This window comes from Haemaphysalis longicornis, unplaced genomic scaffold (genome assembly GCF_048455015.1).
Source record: "Haemaphysalis longicornis isolate Haplotype H1 unplaced genomic scaffold, Haemaphysalis longicornis Haplotype H1 scaffold_4, whole genome shotgun sequence".
NCBI classification, from domain to species: domain Eukaryota; kingdom Metazoa; phylum Arthropoda; class Arachnida; order Ixodida; family Ixodidae; genus Haemaphysalis; species Haemaphysalis longicornis.
The window spans coordinates 116,476,198-116,496,349 of record NW_027526361.1 but is presented as its reverse complement, the minus strand read 5'-3'; the positions used below and the strand labels follow the sequence as shown (position 1 = coordinate 116,496,349).

General features: G+C 44.7%; 1 protein-coding gene across 3 annotated transcripts in view; it reads left to right on the top strand.

Annotated features, from left to right (window-relative positions):
• The window catches only part of LOC144180512 (transmembrane protein 145-like), a 45,314-nt gene that overhangs the window by 12,762 nt on the left and 12,400 nt on the right, over nt 1–20,152 (top strand). For all 3 annotated transcript variants that reach the window (XR_013324446.1, XM_077708844.1, XM_077708843.1), the window contains exons 5-9: nt 8,026–8,107; nt 9,826–9,897; nt 11,743–11,892; nt 14,555–14,727; nt 17,664–17,836. Coding sequence is in view for 2 of the 3 variants with exons in the window: in XM_077708844.1 (XP_077564970.1) it covers nt 8,026–8,107; nt 9,826–9,897; nt 11,743–11,892; nt 14,555–14,727; nt 17,664–17,836 (650 nt within the window). In the remaining variant the exon portion in view is untranslated. The remainder of the gene's footprint in view (nt 1–8,025; nt 8,108–9,825; nt 9,898–11,742; nt 11,893–14,554; nt 14,728–17,663; nt 17,837–20,152) is intronic.

The following is a 20,152-nucleotide window of genomic DNA, read 5'->3' as shown; positions in this document are numbered from 1 at the left end:
GTGCCCTTCCATTGTTCCGAATTAAGTAATTTCAGACCGCTTGGAGAAGGATCCTCGATCCAGCCATACAATATATTGTAGGCGGCGGCAGGACAAATAACACGACGGATGGTTGAAGTTAACCGTTGTAAATACAAGGTGTCGGACATGGACCTATTTACAAGCGGCCATGAAAGCTTTAGCCAGGTTGCATGCTGCTGACACCGTTATCGTCGTCGTTGGTAGATGAGCATTTAAATAGGGTTACCAGACAATTTGCTTTTCTTTTTCTTCTGGTGACAACATAAATTAAATCTGATCTTTCGGCTTTACATAAGGATCATTAGGATCGGTAAGCTCCTGGATAAATCAACAATAATTTACAAGTCGTATAGCTTGTATTCACTGGTGTGGCACGCATGCAGGCAACCATGCGAGTGCGCCTTCAGTGGTTACGTCGGGCTCCGCGGGATGGGGGTACTTGTCCGTTCTAAGCACATGATATGGGTTTTACGTTCCAAACTCTACCCCACCGAACCCAAAATAATGCCTCGACTCCAATGTGAGTGCGATTAATAACATCTCCTTTGGTCCCACGGTTGAGAATCGGGTTGAAGCGGAGCAGACGACGCACGCGGGTGTTTTTTTTTTTCTTCGGTGCGCGGGCGCAGTGGAACAAGCCGCGCCATGTCCGTGGCCGTTTCCAGTGTTGCCAAGCGAAGAAATTTACAGCTAATTTTTTCAATGAATACCACCTATAGACTTTATTAGTTTGAAGCTGCCTCCAAGTGACTTGTTGAATATTGTTCAGGAATTTTTCAGGTGGAGAATATCTATGTATGTCTAGGCGGTAGTGCTTAACTATCTTATAATACGGTTTCATGCGCTCCCTAGCCTACCTGAAACATGTCACCCCCTGGTCGCTTCACAAAAAAGTCTGAGTAATCAAGAAAAAAAATGGGCAGGGGCCAGCAGGCCACCAGATTGCTGCACCGCGAAACAGCGATCCCCGCCCTAAAAGTGCCTACTTGTCGTATTTTATAATTTAAGGCGTGCAGGCTGCTTTGATACTGCTATATAAAACTGCTTACATTACTCTCGGTGAAATGTCGCCCAACAAATTCCGTTCTTTTTAGAGGTGAAGCCGATTGTGATATAGAAGTGCTTACATTATTCTTAGTGAAATGTCGGCCCATCACTTCACTTCCGTATAAAGTTGAAGCCGACTCTATAGAGGCTCGTTGCATAAAAGAGCGGCCGGAAAGAATGTTTACACATTTGTTGATCGAGAGCTGTCAGAATTTTCGTGCCCTTTTTTGTTAATAATATAAAAATACAGGTGCAGTTTTGCTCCACTGGGCGTGAAAGGCAGCTCTATACCGAAGTTGTCTAGGTTCGTGGTTGGCACGGTTCTTCTGCTGCGTTTACTTCCTTCAAGCCAAGCAGAGCCTGTACATGCTCTACTTGTGACTTCGATGCAACCATGAAAGCAAAATAAACCGTGACCTTGTTTTATGTCAAAGTAATAGACTTTGGCAACTTGCTCTACACTATTCCGGCTCTGCAAGACGTTGTATTTTCCAAAACATTGATACTAAGTATTGAAAAACCTTCATGTTTAACTCTACCCAACGTCAGCGGCGATGTAATGTGCGGAAACAGATTTACCGTGCATTTAACTTCAGGTTAGCAATCACGAGGTACATTAAAATAAATCTGGAGGCACCACTAAATCCCAAAAACCTGTCTTTTAGCTATGGCTTCGGTACGATATGAGGTATGATATGAGGCGGCATGATATAAGTATGATATGAGACGGCTATGAGGTATGATATGAAGTTAAGTCATATCATACTTCATACGATAGGATATACTCATATCATATGAGGTATGGTATGAGTATGAGATGAGGCGGCCTGAAGCGGTTCGCGAATAGTTTTAGGCTCACGAACCGGTTCGAACCGGTTCAGGCTTGGGGTGAGCTGCTACAACATGTTCCTCTTTATGTGCCGCAAAAGTTGACCAGGAAACAGGATACCTTTTACAATCCGAAATGTCTTTTAGATGTACAAAAATAGCTTAGTGTCTAGAGTGCCGTCCGACGGTGCTCCAGCTGAGCGCTGCAGGCACGCTTGAAATGCTGTCCTAGGACATTCGAATATTTAAGACTATAGGCTGGGACAATGCACGCGGTCTGCCGCAGTTCTCTAACGGTGGCGTCCTGGCTCAATGATGCTAACGGTGCTTGCGTGCATTATTTTTTTATTTTCAGTTTCAATTATAATGATCTCGGTTTAAGACTAGGTTACATTAACTTAGGTAAGGTTAGGAAGAGCGGAGTAGTTCCAGCCGCGGCAACGTGCTACGAAACACCGTTGGACGTCGCTTAGGCAATTGCTTATGGCACCGTCGGATTGCACTCTAGGAAGAGTAAAAATAATAGCCTTTACTAAGTTTTCCTACTGAAGCTTTACTTTGCTTTTGAAGATATTATCATAAAAAGTAATATAACTACTTTATAACGCCGTGAGAAAAAAATGGCCACGTATCTACTCCTTTCGTTGCAAATGTAGACGAAAGACGATCTTTCGTTGACATTTGCCATGTCAATGCCTTCCTTCGCTTTTCGGCTCAATTCTCATGGTGTTCCTCTCCCATTGCGCTTCTCCCAAGGTAAACACGGTGGAGGTTTGGTCAAGTCAATTTAAATTTACCGCGTTCCACTGCACCAGGCCGGGTGCCTCAATGCCAGCGCTGCCGTACGGTGGAGACACGCGTGAATCGGGGCACCCTACTGCAACGTTCATAGGACCACGTTGCTCTTCTCCACGTGCCTTCCGAGCGGAATGTGGAACATAGTTAAAGGAAACTTTAGTAACTGCTGCCGTTTGATTTCCTAAAATGCCTCCAGAAGCTATAGTGGCGCGGGCGGCAGCAGGAGACGGAGTGAGTCAGTGAGTGAACAAATTTTTATTTGCCCGGATTTGTCGCTTAACCGTCAGTCAGGAGTCCTTGGTCCCTAGCGGTGGCCGTGGCCATCTGGACGAGCCCGGTCTGGACACCCGGGTCGGAGCTGAGTAGCGCGGTCTCCCACTGCTCCTTCTAACTTATGTTGAGTGCAGGCTGCCCTGCCTTACGGCTTTGCGGGTAATTTTTCCAGAGAGGGCAGGACCATACCATGTGATGTAGGTCGGCCCGGCCAGCGCACGCCTTGTATTTATCTGAATAGAGCCCTGGGTAACATTGGCTGTACGCAACTGGATTGGGGAAACAATCTGCAGCCGTCGCCACGCTACTGATTGCCATTTGCTCAGTGTCTTGCCTAGGGCTGGGTATTGTGCCCTTTCTAGTCTATAGTGGTCAACTATATCTCTGTAGTACACTAGCCTCTCCCTGCCTGACCGTCGTATCGAGTGAGCGTCTGTGTCGGGAGTTTCGACATCGGCTCGGTCAACGAAACCTCGAGCCGCGTCGTGAGCACACTCATTCCCGGCCAGGCCAGAGTGGGCCGGTGCCCATATCAGTTGTATTTTGCCCCCTCGCTTCATCGTGAAGCCGGATTTTATAATTTGGAACGCACCAAGTGAGATGGATCCCCTCGCGTAGTTTAGAATGGCTGATTTGGAGTCGCTTACTATAACTTTGGTCTTGGAGGATGCGACCATTGCGAGGGCAATGGCCACCTCCTCGCCAACCTCCGGGTCCGTCGTCCGGACCGAGCCGGAGGGGATGTAATCGCCCTGTCGATTCACTACCGCTAAGGCCATAGTGTCACGGCTGGTATATTTGGCGGCGTCCACGTACATCACGTCCTCGGATTTTGCGTATCTTTTGTGCAGAGCCCTGGCTCTGGCCTGTCGGAGCTCCTGGTTTTGTACCGGATGCATGTTCTTAGGGAGGGGGGAATATGTATGTGGGTCCCTATCTCCGCTGGCATTTCGAATTTCGCGCCTTGCGCACCTCTGTGGTTTATATTAAGAGAATCTAGTATTTGTCTCCCTGTCTGACTCCTAGAAAGCCGTTCCTTTTGGGCGGTTAGCTGGGCTTCTATGAGCTTACTGAGCGTGTTATGGAGGCCGATCGCTTCAAAGCGTTCGTTCGATGCAGTTTCAGGTATACACGGGGCTTGTTTCTGCGCTCTCCTTATCATAGCGTTTATTTTGTTCTCCTCATCCCGCTTTAGGTTCAGGTAAGGGGTAACGTATATGATCCTACTTAATACAAAAGCCTGTACCATGGTGGGAAAAGCGCTACAGTAACAAGGACAAGTGAGTACACGGGACAAAGCGCTACTAGCAACTGAAGATTTTATTACTGCAAACCATACATATATACAAGGAATAAACGCCACAGTCATCACTTCAAATTTCACAATCTACCATCTCAAAAGATCAAGGCGCACCGACAACCAAACATTTTATAGAAATTCACACCGCACGTGTGCTGACAAGAAAGGCGCCACACACTTTATCAACCCTGATTTAAAAAGGCATACTCAGTGTCAGACAGCAAGACCGATGGTTGGCTGACACATTCATTCCCTTCTTTCTTTATACGGAAAGCTTCTATTATTTCTCTTGTTAGTCGTTTTTTGTATTTATCAACAATTAACGTATCTCGCAGTTTTGGGCGGCATTTGCAGTCTTTGCAATGAACGGCTAAATGTGAATACGGTGACCCTTTTAACGAGCTCTGATGTTCGCGAAGGCGTACGTTCAGGCATCGGCCGGTCTGCCCTACGTATTTCTTTCCACACGTTAATGGAATACTGTATACTACGTCTTTTTTGCACTCTAAAAACTTTGTGCCGTGTTTCCTACCACATCCCTTCTTCCTTGTTGCTTTCTTTTCTGCCACCCTTTGCACCGCTGGGCAAATTTTCGCCAGTTTGTTTTTCGCTGAAAACACCACGCGCACCCCATATCTCGACGCTATCTTCTTTAGGCGATGAGACGTGCCATGAAGGTACGGAATCACCGCTATCTTCTCTTTGCTGGAATCTGCTTCTTTTGCCCTACTCTGATCGGTGCTCCCTGGCCTTTTAACCTCTCGGCGATTCCTCTCGCACGCCAACAGAACACACTCATCTGGAAACCCGGCCACTCTTAACCGGTCTACCTGAGCGGCGACACTTTGTTCCACCAAATGTTCGCAGGATTTTGTTAACGCAGATCTGATGCAGGAAATGGCGACGACATTTTTTACTAGCTTTGAATGGGCCGATTCGTAGCTTATCAAATTTTTGGTGGACCTAGGGTGGTACATCCAGCAAGTGTGGGTGGGGAGAAACCTAATCAAGATGTCTAAAAATTGAAGCTCGCGTTGCTTTGTTACCTCGAACGTGTACTCAAGGCCAAGCCATTTTTTCTTGAAAATCTTCATGACATCTATGAGCGTATTTGTAACCGCGGTGTTCCCAACCAAAACAAGATAATCGTCAACAAACCTAAACAACTTCAGATTCATGCCCTCCAGTTCAGTTTCAATTGTTCTGTCAACTTTGCTCAGAAAAATATTGCAAAGGACTGGGGAAACACGAGAACCAATGCAAATGCCTGCTTTCTGTACGTATATTTTCCCTCCCCACGCGACCAGTGTCGATCTGAGGTATAGCGCAAGTAACTCTAGGAAACCTTCGACAGAAATCCCACATGCTTGATTAGGTTTCTCCCCACCCACACTTGCTGGATGTACCACCCTAGGTCCACCAAAAATTTGATAAGCTACGAATCGGCCCATTCAAAGCTAGTAAAAAATGGCGTCGCCATTTCCTGCATCAGATCTGCGTTAAGAAAATCCTGCGAACATTTGGTGGAACAAAGTGTCGCCGCTCAGGTAGACCGGTTAAGAGCGGCCGGGTTTCCAGATGAGTGTGTTCTGTTGGCGTGCGAGAGGAATCGCCGAGAGGTTAAAAGGCCAGGGAGCACCGATCAGAGTAGGGCAAAAGAAGCAGATTCCAGCAAAGAGAAGATAGCGGTGATTCCGTACCTTCATGGCACGTCTCATCGCCTAAAGAAGATAGCGTCGAGATATGGGGTGCGCGTGGTGTTTTCAGCGAAAAACAAACTGGCGAAAATTTGCCCAGCGGTGCAAAGGGTGGCAGAAAAGAAAGCAACAAGGAAGAAGGGATGTGGTAGGAAACACGGCACAAAGTTTTTAGAGTGCAAAAAAGACGTAGTATACAGTATTCCATTAACGTGTGGAAAGAAATACGTAGGGCAGACCGGCCGATGCCTGAACGTACGCCTTCGCGAACATCAGAGCTCGTTAAAAGCGTCACCGTATTCACATTTAGCCGTTCATTGCAAAGACTGCAAATGCCGCCCAAAACTGCGAGATACGTTAATTGTTGATAAATACAAAAAACGACTAACAAGAGAAATAATAGAAGCTTTCCGTATAAAGAAAGAAGGGAATGAATGTGTCAGCCAACCATCGGTCTTGCTGTCTGACACTGAGTATGCCTTTTTAAATCAGGGTTGATAAAGTGTGTGGCGCCTTTCTTGTCAGCACACGTGCGGTGTGAATTTCTATAAAATGTTTGGTTGTCGGTGCGCCTTGATCTTTTCAGATGGTAGATTGTGAAATTTGAAGTGATGACTGTAGCGTTTATTCCTTGTATATATGTATGGTTTGCAGTAATTAAATCTTCAGTTGCTAGTAGTTCTTTGTCCCGTGTACTCACTTGTCCTTGTTACTGTAGCGCTTTTCCCACCATGAACATGTACCAACACGCCCAGCTCGCAGTTCTTCTGAAAGCCTGTACCAGTCTCATTAGGTTATGCTCTTTCCTTCCGTGGTGCCTGTTTGCGATGCGCGAGATGAGATGAGCCGAATTGCTTAATGGGTGCTTTTTTCCAGCTCCCGTATGGTTTTTATGTCGTGCCCATTGGCCTGAATTCTTAGGCCCAGGACCCTGATACTCTGAACTGTCGGGATACGTTACGTACCACCTGCAAAAAGGTGAATGCTTGGAGTGGTCGAGTTGGTTTTGCGTCCTCTGCTGGTCGGACGGTATATTAGCAGCTCCGATTTTTGTGGGGAGCAACTCAAGCCTCTCCGTCTTACGTACCCCTCTACAGTCACGATCGCCCGTTGTAGAGTGTCGGAGTGAATTTTTTTTGCAGTGGATGTAGTATCCCATTTGAGAAATCAAGCATCCATGAATTTTGAAGAAAGGAACACTGCAAATATCCCTTATGTATTGATTTCCTGCCTCGCATTTGCGTAATGTTTTGTTCTTGAACAACAATGTTGACAAGTATGAACGTGGCCACCGGACTCAGGCGTTTAGAGTTGCGTGTGGGTATGTGAACCTATCGTGCAACTTGTGCTTCACATTGGCCGGTTGGCTGAATCTAGCTAGAGACAGACAGGCAAACAGACATTCATACAGACAATATTTTCACGTTGAAGTGGCCCAAGAAGGACTGTCGTCTTTAAAAAACAAAGACATTCGGCGTGCGGAGTTGAGTGAGTACCTCTTCAACCAGCCAGTTCAATGCAATGGTAGTGGCGAACACCGTTAGGCCTAAGGGGAGGGCGGGTATCCGGTTGGGTTCATGAGAATGAGTGGACGTTTACTAGGAAAAGAAAACGAAATGGGCGGTGGTACATGCACGTGCGTTCATTCAGACCTTGTAATGCCTTCGCAGTGATAAGGGACGCCAGACGGAAAGCAAGAAATTCGGATCGCTATCGATTAATATTGAGCGGCCTGAATGAGGGATGTGAGCCGTTTCACGCGTGCATGGCCTTGGCGTCGTGGTTCCGTCGAAGGCCTTGACGACAAAGGCGCCGTTTCTGTAGTACCATGAAGGACACGATGAACCAGCGCAGTTGCTTTGGTAATCACAGTGCTTAATGCAGACAAATTGCAGGCGTTAATATATCGGCACCGCCTGCATTATTAAAGATAGTAATCGAACAGAAAGAAATCTTAGCGCTGCTCGAATTGCGGCGGCGTGGAACGAAGTGGAATAGTATTTCTCGCTTTGAATTCTGTCACCTTACTTTCTGTTTATATTTAACCTTGGCATTTTGCAGGGTCTTTACCTGAATTATATACTGAAGCTGTATAACGACGACGACAACTTTTGGTACCGTCACTTCTCGGCGGACGAGTTCTGTACGTATATTTCGATGATTGTTATTCCTTCCCTGACCTGAAGCAGTCTGCTACCTTATTTTTCAATTAGCGACACTTCCTTTCATTGGTGCTGTATTGGTATCACTAGTAGATTATGAGGAACATTACAGGCGGCCGCCGTTAATTCTTAAGGAGCGATTCTATGCCTCTGCCCTTTTTGGCAGTTTTAATAAATGCGAGATAAAAGTTAGGCATGATATTGCTGCCGTCCATGGTGTCCACGGCTATTGTCATCTAAAACAAAACCTTCGTGAGGGCGCCACTGATTAAGTCAAGCAAAGTTACTGAGGTGTGTGAGTATTCTGCTCATACTTTATATTTGTGAGTTGCACCTGGTGACGCCGTAAGATAAGACAATGGACGAACTCTCATGCGGATAGACGCCGGCAATCACTGAGGAGTCATTGCAAAATGTTCAGCTTTAAAGCACGAGCCAGGCTGTTAAGAATCCCCGTATAAATACAGGTACTGCAGCAACTTTCTCGCTCTATTGCTTAGAAATTAATTCCTAGCGTACCACAAGTGCCTTAGCTGTATCAGTACCCAAGATTCTATACCCAAATTCATTTCACTATTTTTATTTCCGCTTGCGCACGTTTAGACCATTTTCCGCGACTTCCTCAACACACCACTGATGGCAAGGTGTAAGCTATGTGACAGCCTGTTCAACGTCAGTTCCTTCCGCATTGAAACATTGAAAGCTCCGCTTGTCAGCCTTTTCCGCATGTCATTTTATATGTCAACATCTTAGTGCCTATTACTTAACGTATTACTGTGGAAGCAGTGATAGATTTACTGTCATCTGGGCAACCTCGTGACACTGGGGCATGAGTGTGCAAGCATGTACCTGTCAATGAGACCTTGAAGTATAAGTGCAAAGGCAGCCATACCAGGGGCAAATGGTAGCACTTACGTTAAAGAAAATCAGGCAGCGGTCTCATCTCTTCAAATTACACTAGTGCAATAGGGGATGTTAATGCGTGGCTTTAGGGGAAGATGATATTTTATTCTCCTTGTGAGGGAGTGCGCTTGGCGGGGAAGAACAAAGTTTTTGTATGTGGTCTGTCAAGCCTGGTAATGCTGGCGGTCACTCACAACACACCCAACACTTGTCTGCCGTTGTTTAACTTTTCTCTGGCACATCCGCAATTTTGGGCCTCTGGTTCTCTGCGAAAATCAACCAACAAAAGAGATCTAGGGTACATGCACTAGCGATTGTCGCATTTTGCAGCTGCTATGTTTGCTGCTTCGGCAGCAGTACCAGCATGTTGGCTGGTTCGAAATAGGCATCGTTGACTTCAAATGCTGGGCGTATTTGAAACACTCCGCATAAATTTTTAAAAATCCTGAAATAATCTCAGACATATTTGAGAAAGTTCCACTTCGTCTATTACGCGAAGCATGCGTTCAAAAGAGTTCAATCCAGGAAAAGAAGGTTAAAAGGTGTGATGCTAGTGTTATACCTTGTCAAAGCAGCGCAGATGAGGAAGCTTATGCTCCGCGGTATTGCTAGGCATCGATCAAGCTTAGAAGCAAATATTTATATCATCCGAAAATTTCTTGTGATGTACATGCGCGCCTTCTAATATGACAGGATAATTTATTAAAAAGTAATTTCTGGCACAGTTATAAGCATAATGACTTCGTAATAATTGTACAATATACACTCACAAGCACGTGATTCTTTTTTGTTTCAGACATCCTTCACACCGATATTGGGGCATTCTTTGTTTACATAATTCTCTTCGTGACGAGTTGCTACGGAGCATGTAAGTAAATCGTCACTTTGTTGCGTCTCCGGGTTTTTTAATGGTATGGCACCTTCAGAACTGTGTCATGGTACACCTAGGTCAACTGCGACATAATGTCTACCAGTTTGACGGAGTGACCCGCGCAAAATAGTTCAGATCACTAAAATGAAGGCTGTGTCGAGACCTCGAGACGGCCATCCAGCATGCGAAACGGCTGCTGGAGACGTCTGGTGTCTTCTGTCTTTACACTGACGCGACATTGGGTAAAAAGTGCAGAGCGCTGCTGAAGGTATAAGACCCTTTCAGGGATCTCAGAGATAAAATGGCGGGAGACTGGTCTAAAACACAGTGCGGTGTCCATGTGATTCCGATGCTCTGGTTAAAATCACACACGCTCCTCCTTAGGTGGTCGGACATATTGCGATTGCCGTTCATGAACGGCTATACGGTTATTTGTTCATGATTTTCTATGGGCAATATACTGCGTGGCATGCCTTAAAAAGGCCGATTTGCACGCCGTGTCACCTTCAGGTGATCATCTCAGTATTTTATTTAGTCTGTAGGATAGGAAAACAGAAAGAACTGAGGCTGGCAACCTGTAAAGGCTGCCCTCCAGAACAAATGGCTTTATTGAAGAAAACCACTAGATAGTTGAGGTGCACCACCTGGTGCGTCAAATCATCAGTGTAATGTTCAGAGACCAGTAGTCCCCTTAGGCGGTCTACCCTCGATCATTACCGGTACAAAAGCAGCAAAGGGCTGCATATTCATTGTTTTGGTATTTAGGGGGGTAATTGTCTTCTGCGGGAAAGTTTTAGCTGCAGCACCTGCTAAACACTGCACATCCGCAAGCACGGATTTAATGAGAAAAAGCTTGCGAAGGATTTTCAGCTGTCACTACAAACCTTTCAAGGCTCATGCCCCGTGACAAATAAAATGAACAAACACCAACGTATTAGCGATGTACACACGCTGAAGAACGGGAGCTCCCCTTGCATCCCTGATCAGAATGTGCCCCTAAACTGACTATGTTGTGTCAGCTGTTGCAGTCAAATGTAAAAATGCGTTTTGCACACTTTCCATGAACGCCAGAATCGCACAGGACCCGCGACGACAAGAAACGACCTAATTTAGTTACCATAGAATGCCCATCTATTCCACTGATGCTAGGTATTTCCCAGGTGTAGCAATCATTGCACGGGGGACCCAAATATATCTTCCTTTCACTCTCGGTTTCAATTCGCAGGTATTGTAGCTTAACACAACGTCTCTCTAGTTGTTTTGGCACGTCTTCGTTCCCGTGCATTCCGCCACACGACTCCTCCGCTACCGTTAACTCGTGCTCCTTTTACCCTACAGTGCACGACTAATACCACTGCTTCAAGAAAGGACAGGATATCACATTTGGCAGGACATTTTTCTTGTTCGTTCAGGTCGTATCAGACGCATGTCGAATTTCGCGTGTTTCACAACAGCTTGCAGTGGAAGCCTTCTTTGTGTGTGTGTGGGGGGGGGGGGAGGAGAGGAAGAAGGGGGGCTTCCCTGTCATGTGCTTCAAATGTGTAATTATTTACACCGTAATATTCCAGTTTAGCGTAAGCGTACCACTGGTAATTTTTTAGCAGAGGAGTTACATGAATATTTAGCGGCCGGAGGGTGAACGCAGACGCGAACAATGTTATGTATGCAATAGTGAGGCGAGACACTTCTGTCATTAACTATAGTACGTTGTACAAAGAAATCAACGTGTTTGTCTGTCTTGCAACCGTCCATTTACAAAGTGCCGGACCGCGCTTTCACAGCTTATCGTACTGTGGCGCTCAGAAACAAATTCTCCATCAATATTTTCGACCCCACTTGCAGGTGTGCTGTACTCCCGCAGCTACCTGCACACAACCTACAAGATGTTCATGGTGTCCGTGCTGTGCGAGCTCCTGAGCCTTCTGTGCATGGTCACCTACTACGCCATGTACGCCGACGACGGGATCGGCATCGCCCAACTCAAGCTTCTCGGTACAATAAGAGTGGAGTAGGCTTAGCGCAACAAATTCGCCTCTCATGTGCTATTGCAGATTGCAAACCCTTGAAGGCATTAAACTCGTTTATTGCCATTTCATGGCTATAGCAGGGACAACCATTTTGCGACACACTTTTGACGCACAAAGAAAACGACCCCGATTCTTCTTTGCTATGATGCTTTTCTTTAGGGCCGTCGATACTTTTTCTGAAACAAATGTACCTACAAATGCGTTTGTGTACTGCAGTGGAGCCAACTTTAAAGTGGCTCGGTGTTTTTTGTCTCACTAGGGATGCATGGGTTCTTAAGAACGCAGCTATTAAAGGCCCTGGGGCATTTCCCCTTTGATCTGGCATTGTTCATATTGTTCCTAGAACTGTGTTCCTAGCACTGCAATTCTATATTAGATTGATGCCGACTTACAGGGTTCAGGGCGGTGTGCCCATTTATCCGACAAATTCCAGTTGGGTGTTACTGTATTTTTTCATCGTATATTATCTGAGACACAGTTTTAGTTCAACGGAACTGATTATTCCTAAAGTACAAAAAACATTTTACCAAGCAGGATCGTGGAAGGCGGAAAGGGGCGTTTTTCTTTTTTTGGCCATTTTTGTATAATGTAGTTCTTTAACACTTGTTTTCGGCGATAACAGCGCCAAAACAATTATTTTGAGCTATCTTCTAGTGGTACATATTCGTCGAATTGAGCTCGCAATAGATATTTGGTGCCAAAGGGTCAAGAATAGCGCCAGTTTTAATACATTCATAACCGTGCAACAGCGCGAACGTACGAGTCAAAGAGGAGAAAACACAGGTGACGAATAATATGTGAAGTTTCTTTAAAGAGCAGAAAACATAGGAACGAGTGCCGACGCCCTAAACAGAGGTGTGACATATATAATGTGTGAGAGGGTGTGTGTGTGTGTATGTGAGTGAGTGAGAGAGAAAGAGAGATAGGTAGATAGAAGCTAGGATATTAAAGGAAAGCAGAGAGGTCTGAAGGCTTGTTGCCACTTACATATTACTATGCGGGGACGTAGAGGGAGGCACGTGGACGACATATATACTACAAAAACTCAAGTGTTTTTAAGACAGGACACTTTGAAATTACCTAAAAATACAGACTGTAACAAACATAATTATCGGTATTCTTTTCTTTTAGGAAAAAAAAAAACGCGCACTCGAGTAATCGTTAGAGTGGACGAGTCTTTCTGTGCAAACAGAACCGTTGTGCGATTAAAAAGCGGATAACATCCGCAAACCGAGCAATGAAACGGGCCTACAAATGGTTCTTGAGCGTGCAGTTGTAAATCTTGCGATACTCAGGAAACCGCACGTTGATGCATCGCCCCGTACACGCAATGTACATTTAAACACACAGCAAAATAGAGTTAAGTACCAGTCTCAGTTTTCTGATTGCAGAAGCAATTTGGTATATTTGATTGCGCTGTCGCGTGATAAGATGTACAACAAACAGACGGGGCGGTGCGTCAGTGTGCGCTTTTGTGAGCATACCAATGGTTTAAAGGACACACCCACGACCGAATTGTTACCCGATCATGCGGGTTGCGGCTGTTATCAGCGGTTCAATCGCACAACGGTCCTGTTTGCACCCAAAGACAGGCGTATTATGAATATTGCAGTAACCTCTTTATATATATGAAAACGATAGCGGCATTAGTTGCCCGAGTGAGTCGCTGCTTGATTGTGAGGTGGCCGATATCGACAACACTGGAGCTTGAGTGGTTTCTGTGGGTAGTGCGTTATAAACGTAACTATTTGGTTTATGGCGCCGACGGTCCTGTGTGTGTTGTTCGCTCTTTAATAAAAACTTTTATTAGTCAGAGCTCACGTTATTGTCCCCTCCCTTCTGTCCCGTAAATTCGTGCTATTGCACCATTATTGCATATCTAGGAAGTTCTATACAAACATTCAGAACAACGCCTCAGGACTACAAAGGTATAAAATGTTGCTTTTTGCAGCCGCAGCGACGCGCTGTAGCTTTCGCTCAATAATAGGGCATGAAAACTTCAAAAAATAACAAGCTAGTAGTTGGTACAGAAGGTTTAAATGAAAACTAGTGAAACAGTTCCTTTGTCCCTGTGTTTCCTGCTACAGCGTTTTGTGACTAAGGAGTGCCTTTAAAGAGACCATTAAGACAAATTACAACTTTGGTGAATTTGAAAGAATTAGGCTTTGGTAGCTCACTCCGCTCCATTACAGCCACGAAATACGTTTTTTTAACGCAAAAGCACAACTAGTGGAAGCTTTCAAATTTCGCTCTAACGTGACGTAATATGAGCTTTCACTGAAAACATTTTTATCAGTGTGTTAACGGTGTGTTAGCGTCGAAGTGATGCAATGAAATGGGACTACAGGCCCCACTACAAGTTCCAAGTCATGTTTCGCAGTGGTGTTTAATGTTGGCGGCCGTCAATCGCGTAAACATGATTCTATGACATCATAGAGTAGTCGCCTGTGAGTGGCTGGGAAGTCGGCACTGTTGAGTATGTTTTTTTAATACTTAGTTTATTTGTATGAAGTTGGCGATAAAATTGTAATTGTGGCTATTGTCCCAAAACAGCCTTTTTAATTAACTAGACGTGCATTTTGTCTTTATGGCCCCTGCAAGTTTCGACGTTCGCCCTCCGTTTGCAGGCAGGGTGCTCTCGTCGGTGAGCACACTGGTATTCCTCCTCCTGCTGATCTTGGTGGCCAAGGGCTACACGGTGACACGGGGTAGACTGAAGCCCGGCACGTCGGCTAAGATTGGAACCTTCATGACCCTCTACGTGGTCGTCTACTCGGCGCTCTTCATCTACGAACGGCAGGTATAAATGAGGCAATTTTCTTTCACGACTTGAAACCGATCTTTTGTTCACTAGAGCGGGAAAACTAGCACCAAGACAAGATATTTTCACCGCCGTCCTGCTGTATTTTATCGCGCCGAGTTTAAAGTAATGGTTTGCAAATCGATGGAAAATTGAAAGAAGCGGAATATGTTTGAGATTTTCGCTGCTTTATACTAGCAGCTGGCATACTATCCTAAGCATAGTCTTCCAGACTTACTTTTCCTGCACTTCAGCTTACATTCGTGGTGCTTGAAGTGTGGGGCAAAATTTTGAGTTTTTTGCAAGAGGTTCTACACTACCTCGCTCGTCCCGTCCAACGAAGAGCGGTACTTTGCTCGCCATTCTACTATAATCTAATTTTAGCAGTTTGATATTCATCTCCATTAATGAGATACCGCATTATTTACATAATATTGCTACTGAGGTACTCAAGAGGATAAGAGCCATGAAACTAAGGGAGGGTCCTGTAGTGGCCACGTTGCTAAGTGCGTAAGCTTCTAAGGGGGCGGTATCGATTAGCAGTCATGGCACACGGGGATTTTTCAGCTGGAGGCGCAAAACGAAAGCACCCAGGTGAATGGGCTTTTGGTGCACGGTGAATATCCTTGGGTACTTTCACCGTTTTAACTTGCATTTAGCTTCGTCGTATCAAAATCCGTTTTGAGAATTTAAAATTTCCATACTTAGTCTACAGTCTATAATTATATGTTAGTCTTAATAGATTAGGCAGCATCATTGCAGGCGTGTTTGAAGTTTCAGCCACGACCATGTACAGAAAGAAAGTAATAATTACTGCTTTTTTTAAGATTAACTTCATGAGTTCACGTAACTATAAAAGCGGGAAAAATATCTCGGCCTAATCTGGATTTCAGTTGTTAAACAAAACTTATAGAACAGTGGCATTCGGTAGTCAACTTGTAGCATTTATTAACGGTTGTGAAGTCATAGTGTGTATCCTAAAGAGACAATAAAGGAATCGTTAGAACCTTGTTTTGTTTAAAAAATGGTCTTTGATGGCTTGCTCTCAACTCCGTTCCCCCCGGGAGAATGCAGTTTTCAGTGACACACAAAAAACCTTGAAAACGGTGGCAAACTTCCAAATTTCCTCCAACAAACGGCATATCATCCAGGAGGCCTTGAAAACGGAGTAATCATGGTGTTAACTCAATGCTAGCATTCAATCGGTGCTATGAACGAGAACTAGAGGAAACGTTACAATAGTACAATCATGTTTTTGGTAGGAACTTTTATCGGCCGTCCGCAATCGCACAATCCCCCGTGACGTGACATGAGGGATGAGAGAAGGCGCCTGATCGATTGCAACTATTTTGCCTGGTTTGTTTTGTTTGTAGCTTACACGCTTGATGTTTGCGTTTAGATTGTCATGAAAGTTATCCTGGCGTGACAATCTTTAGAGACTTCCAGAGCTTTCCCGCTCAAAAAGCCGGCCTCTCAGGAAGCAATTGAAACCACACCAGAAAAGGGATATTTTGCATAGAGGAAAGACTCGACTTCGGTATGGTCACCGCACAAAATCGCAGACCTATAAATATTTTTTTCTGATATTCGCCATCGCTGTGATTCGCCGTCTAAAATTCGCCCATGCATTTATAGCTGCTAGTTTCCATCACCTTAGAACCTGGTATAGCAACGTTCTAAAGAATAAACTGCGCACATAGCCATTTTTATTATTGGCCGTGCGAAAAGCCTTTGAATTGAAAACTGTGATGATTCCGAAAGCTGTGCCGGTTCAAACTTCATTTCTGCCTTTATAATGCACCCAAAAGCGAGTGTTCGAATGCTGTGTGCGCTTTATCTAACCACAAAAAAAGGTAAGCATGTCGAAACGTTACATCTTATTTTATTGAAAGAGAACTTTTTTACACTTTTATAATATTTTCACTTGAAAACAAAGTCTGTGTGAAACAGGTTGCATAAAAAGAATTTTGTAGACATTTGTATTTCTACTCATAAGCTTTTCACCTTTTTTTGAAAAGATGGCAGAAAGAAATACTTCAACTAATATGGAGTCTACGATTGCCTAAGCATCGTGTTGTCTTGTTTAAGTTGAAAGAAGAAAGTATAGTGTATTTTGTCAGTGAAATAATTTAAAATATATGCTTTCTTGGTGCCTAAAATGTTGCATTGATGTTGCGTTTTCTCTTACGTTCTTGGGCTTTGTACTATACTAACAATGCTTGTAAAGGCCAACAGCTTTCATTCAAGAAGGAAGCTCAGTCCATGCGGGAAACGCTGTAAAGTAATTCTAATCAGAGCACAAGCGGAAAACAATAATGTTAACAACATTTTAAAACGTTAACGGTGTGTAATTGTTATCTGACCTGAAGCAACACTTCTACGATAATATCACATTTCGCAGTCGGCTTTTCAAGAATGACTGGTTTCTTTGCCTTACATACTTGGTTGGAATTAGGTACTAGCGCATGACGTTTTTTTATTTTTAAGCATCAAACGTTTCCACAAAGTAGTCGTTGTACTGCTATCTCTAGGAATAATTCAGGTACTTTGTCGTTAGGTAGGCGCTGCAGATACAAGAACATTTTGAGAAAGTCTTCACGGAAGGAAAATGCTGTACGTGCTGCTGAGTGAGGCTGCTGTCAGCCGAGAGTCATCCGGACTTCTAGCTTTAGTATCTCGGTGTTAGTACATTGCATTGCTGAGTTCATGCTGGTGTCTTCATGAGCAATAGGGTCAACGAGTAACATTTAATTTCTGATGTTAGTAGATTTTTCGATGTCTAGGTAATACACGATCGTTTGTGCAAAGCACTTCTTTCGTGCCCTCAGTTTCTAGCTTGCTCGCACATATGATCACGAAATGTTTGGGAGATGTCACAATCAGCCTGTTTTTGGGAAAATATGTATAGCCAACTTAATGGGACACGGTTAATGCAGTACTTTGACCCAGGAGAGGTGCTGTATTTGTACGAGAGTCCAGCGGGCTACGGCATCGTGGCTCTGCGTCTGATAGGATGGGGCTGGTTCGTCTACGCCACCGTCTTCACGCTGCTCCATTACCCGGAGAAGACCGCCTTCTACACCAGGCTTTTTCTTCTATACACAATATGGTGAGTTTGTTTGCCTTGGGACACGTGTGAGCTGAGGAAGCAGGGGGTAAAACGTTGATTGATCAAACTGCTCTGTTGGGACAGCCAGTGCAGGTACTCTAAAAAAGCAAGACGGGAAAATGATGCAGAGAACAAATACGGAAGAAGCGAAGACCGAGTCGAAATTTGCATTATGTCTCGGTAAAAGCGAATGGGAAAAACATAAGCTGTCATTTTGCCATTAGTCGATTTGTAAGGAGAGACCAACAGAAAAGAGCAGAGTGCTCATATTGAGCACCCTTGCACAATTGAGGGCGGGAAAAGGCGACAGTATTTAGGATTTCGGTGAAGCTACTCCCAACGAGAAGGGAAAATGTTTGTTTTGTTTATGCTAAAAAAATGTCAAATTGTTGCCTCAATAAACGCTAATAACAAAGATGCCTCAGATTTAGCACTCTTAAATCTAGCTGTCACGAGGGAAAGCAAATATTATGCACAATGTATCATGGTAATTTGCCTTTTCTTGAGATTTTGCTGCCTGCTGTCTAGCTGTATCTACTGGATGATTAGGTTAAGCCTTCTGCTTGGGCAAAAGGGCACGCACAGACAACCTAGTCGTGACTGAAGGACCAAGCGCCGGCGAAGCAGTTGCAAAACCCTCGCCTACTCACGTGGCTCGCTTACACTGAAGGGCACGCAGAGATGCCCCATCCAGCGTTGAGCTGCTGTTTCACCCTCACTTAGTAACGTGGTACCGCAGAAACGAGGCTTAGAGCCACCGAAGCGATAAGAAAGATAGGCACAGCATGCGCGCCGGCATCTGGAGGCCACTTACGACGCGATGAATGACGTTAAAAGATTTAGCGTAGAAGAGGTTTCGCTCTAGAAATCACTTGATAGGGTGGCGTGCCCTCATGTCTTCCAACATTCAAGGTAACGGTGAAAGGTTACACTTGCAAATTCATTCTGCGGTATGTTCACATACAGTGTGAACCCACAATGCTCTTGGAGAAGTAGAAAAACTGGACGCGTTAGCTTAAGGAAAGGTTTGGCTACCACGAAATAACGAAAAAAAAGAAAAGCATGCACCCGTCCGTCTAACGACGATGATGGCTGAACGTGAAGCTTTCTCGCGATGGATTCTTTGATTGGGCAATCCCACACTGCGAGTGTGTGCTACTCTGGAGGTACGCACCACTTTTCTAAAATACGCACAGCAACTCTCGGGTGTGCACTCAGTAGGCCTAGAGTTTGCGTTTGGGGTGTACGGCGCGAATCGGTACCTGCAGCTTGGCGTTCAGTGAGCATTTTTTGAGTGATAATGCCGGTTTCAGGAGTTAAAAGCCAAGATGTGACGTTAGGCCTGACTGCGTTATCACCCTTCCTCGGCCTAGGGATAACGGCTGTCAATGTTCAGCTCACAACATGACGTCAGGTCTATTTACGTCACGCTGTCGCAAGTCTCTGTCACCTTCTATACGTCTACTGCAGATCAACCCTTAGCGGAGGGGGCGCAACGGAACTGTCCGCAAGCTTCGCAGGGAAGCGTTTTAATTTTGCTGCACTTAACCCACAATCATCACCATCACCAGATACAGTTGTCTTTTCTGCTGCAGGCGTATTCCCATTACAGACGCCATTAGTGGGAACACTAAAGCTTCGTTTAAAAAGGGTGGTGGAAGCAAAGTATGGACAAATGCTGCGAAGCTACGCGCGAATTCCAAAGGGGACGCGCTTCTTTAGGAAAAGAAAGACGTAACACGGCTAATGATGGATAGAAATAAGCTGGTAGGTAACAGCTCAATGTTTTTCTCTTCTTGACCGATTCTTTTTCCGTGTGTGCGGGCTGCGATTTTATTGCTGTCCCTTCATTAAAATGAAATAATATTTTCCATTCAAAAGTGTTCAAAACACCTGTATTAATCTAAACAGCCCCAGATATACGCCATTTTTTTCTGTCCTCTCTATGAGCACCTCTTAGTCTTTCCTTTGCGCTATTTAAACCACGATGTGGTTGCTTGAATTTTAGATTTCCGCCAATTACTATCTCCAGTTCGGGTTTATTCAATGCGGAATGCAAATGAAAAGATTGCAATGTTTCCTGGCTGTTAAAACCTATTACCATAAATTTAAATCTGTTGTTAATTTTTGCCGCCGCCGGAGTTATAATGGTGTAATATATTTAAGACTTTGTTGTGTTTCGTAAGACAACCTATCATCAAGTTTCTAGAGGTTCTTTTTGCATTCTAAACCGATGCGATGCCATGCATAACTTGTCGGGGTGTGGTGGGTCTGTTAAGATGTGAGAACGCTATATTTAGACTTACGATAACTCGA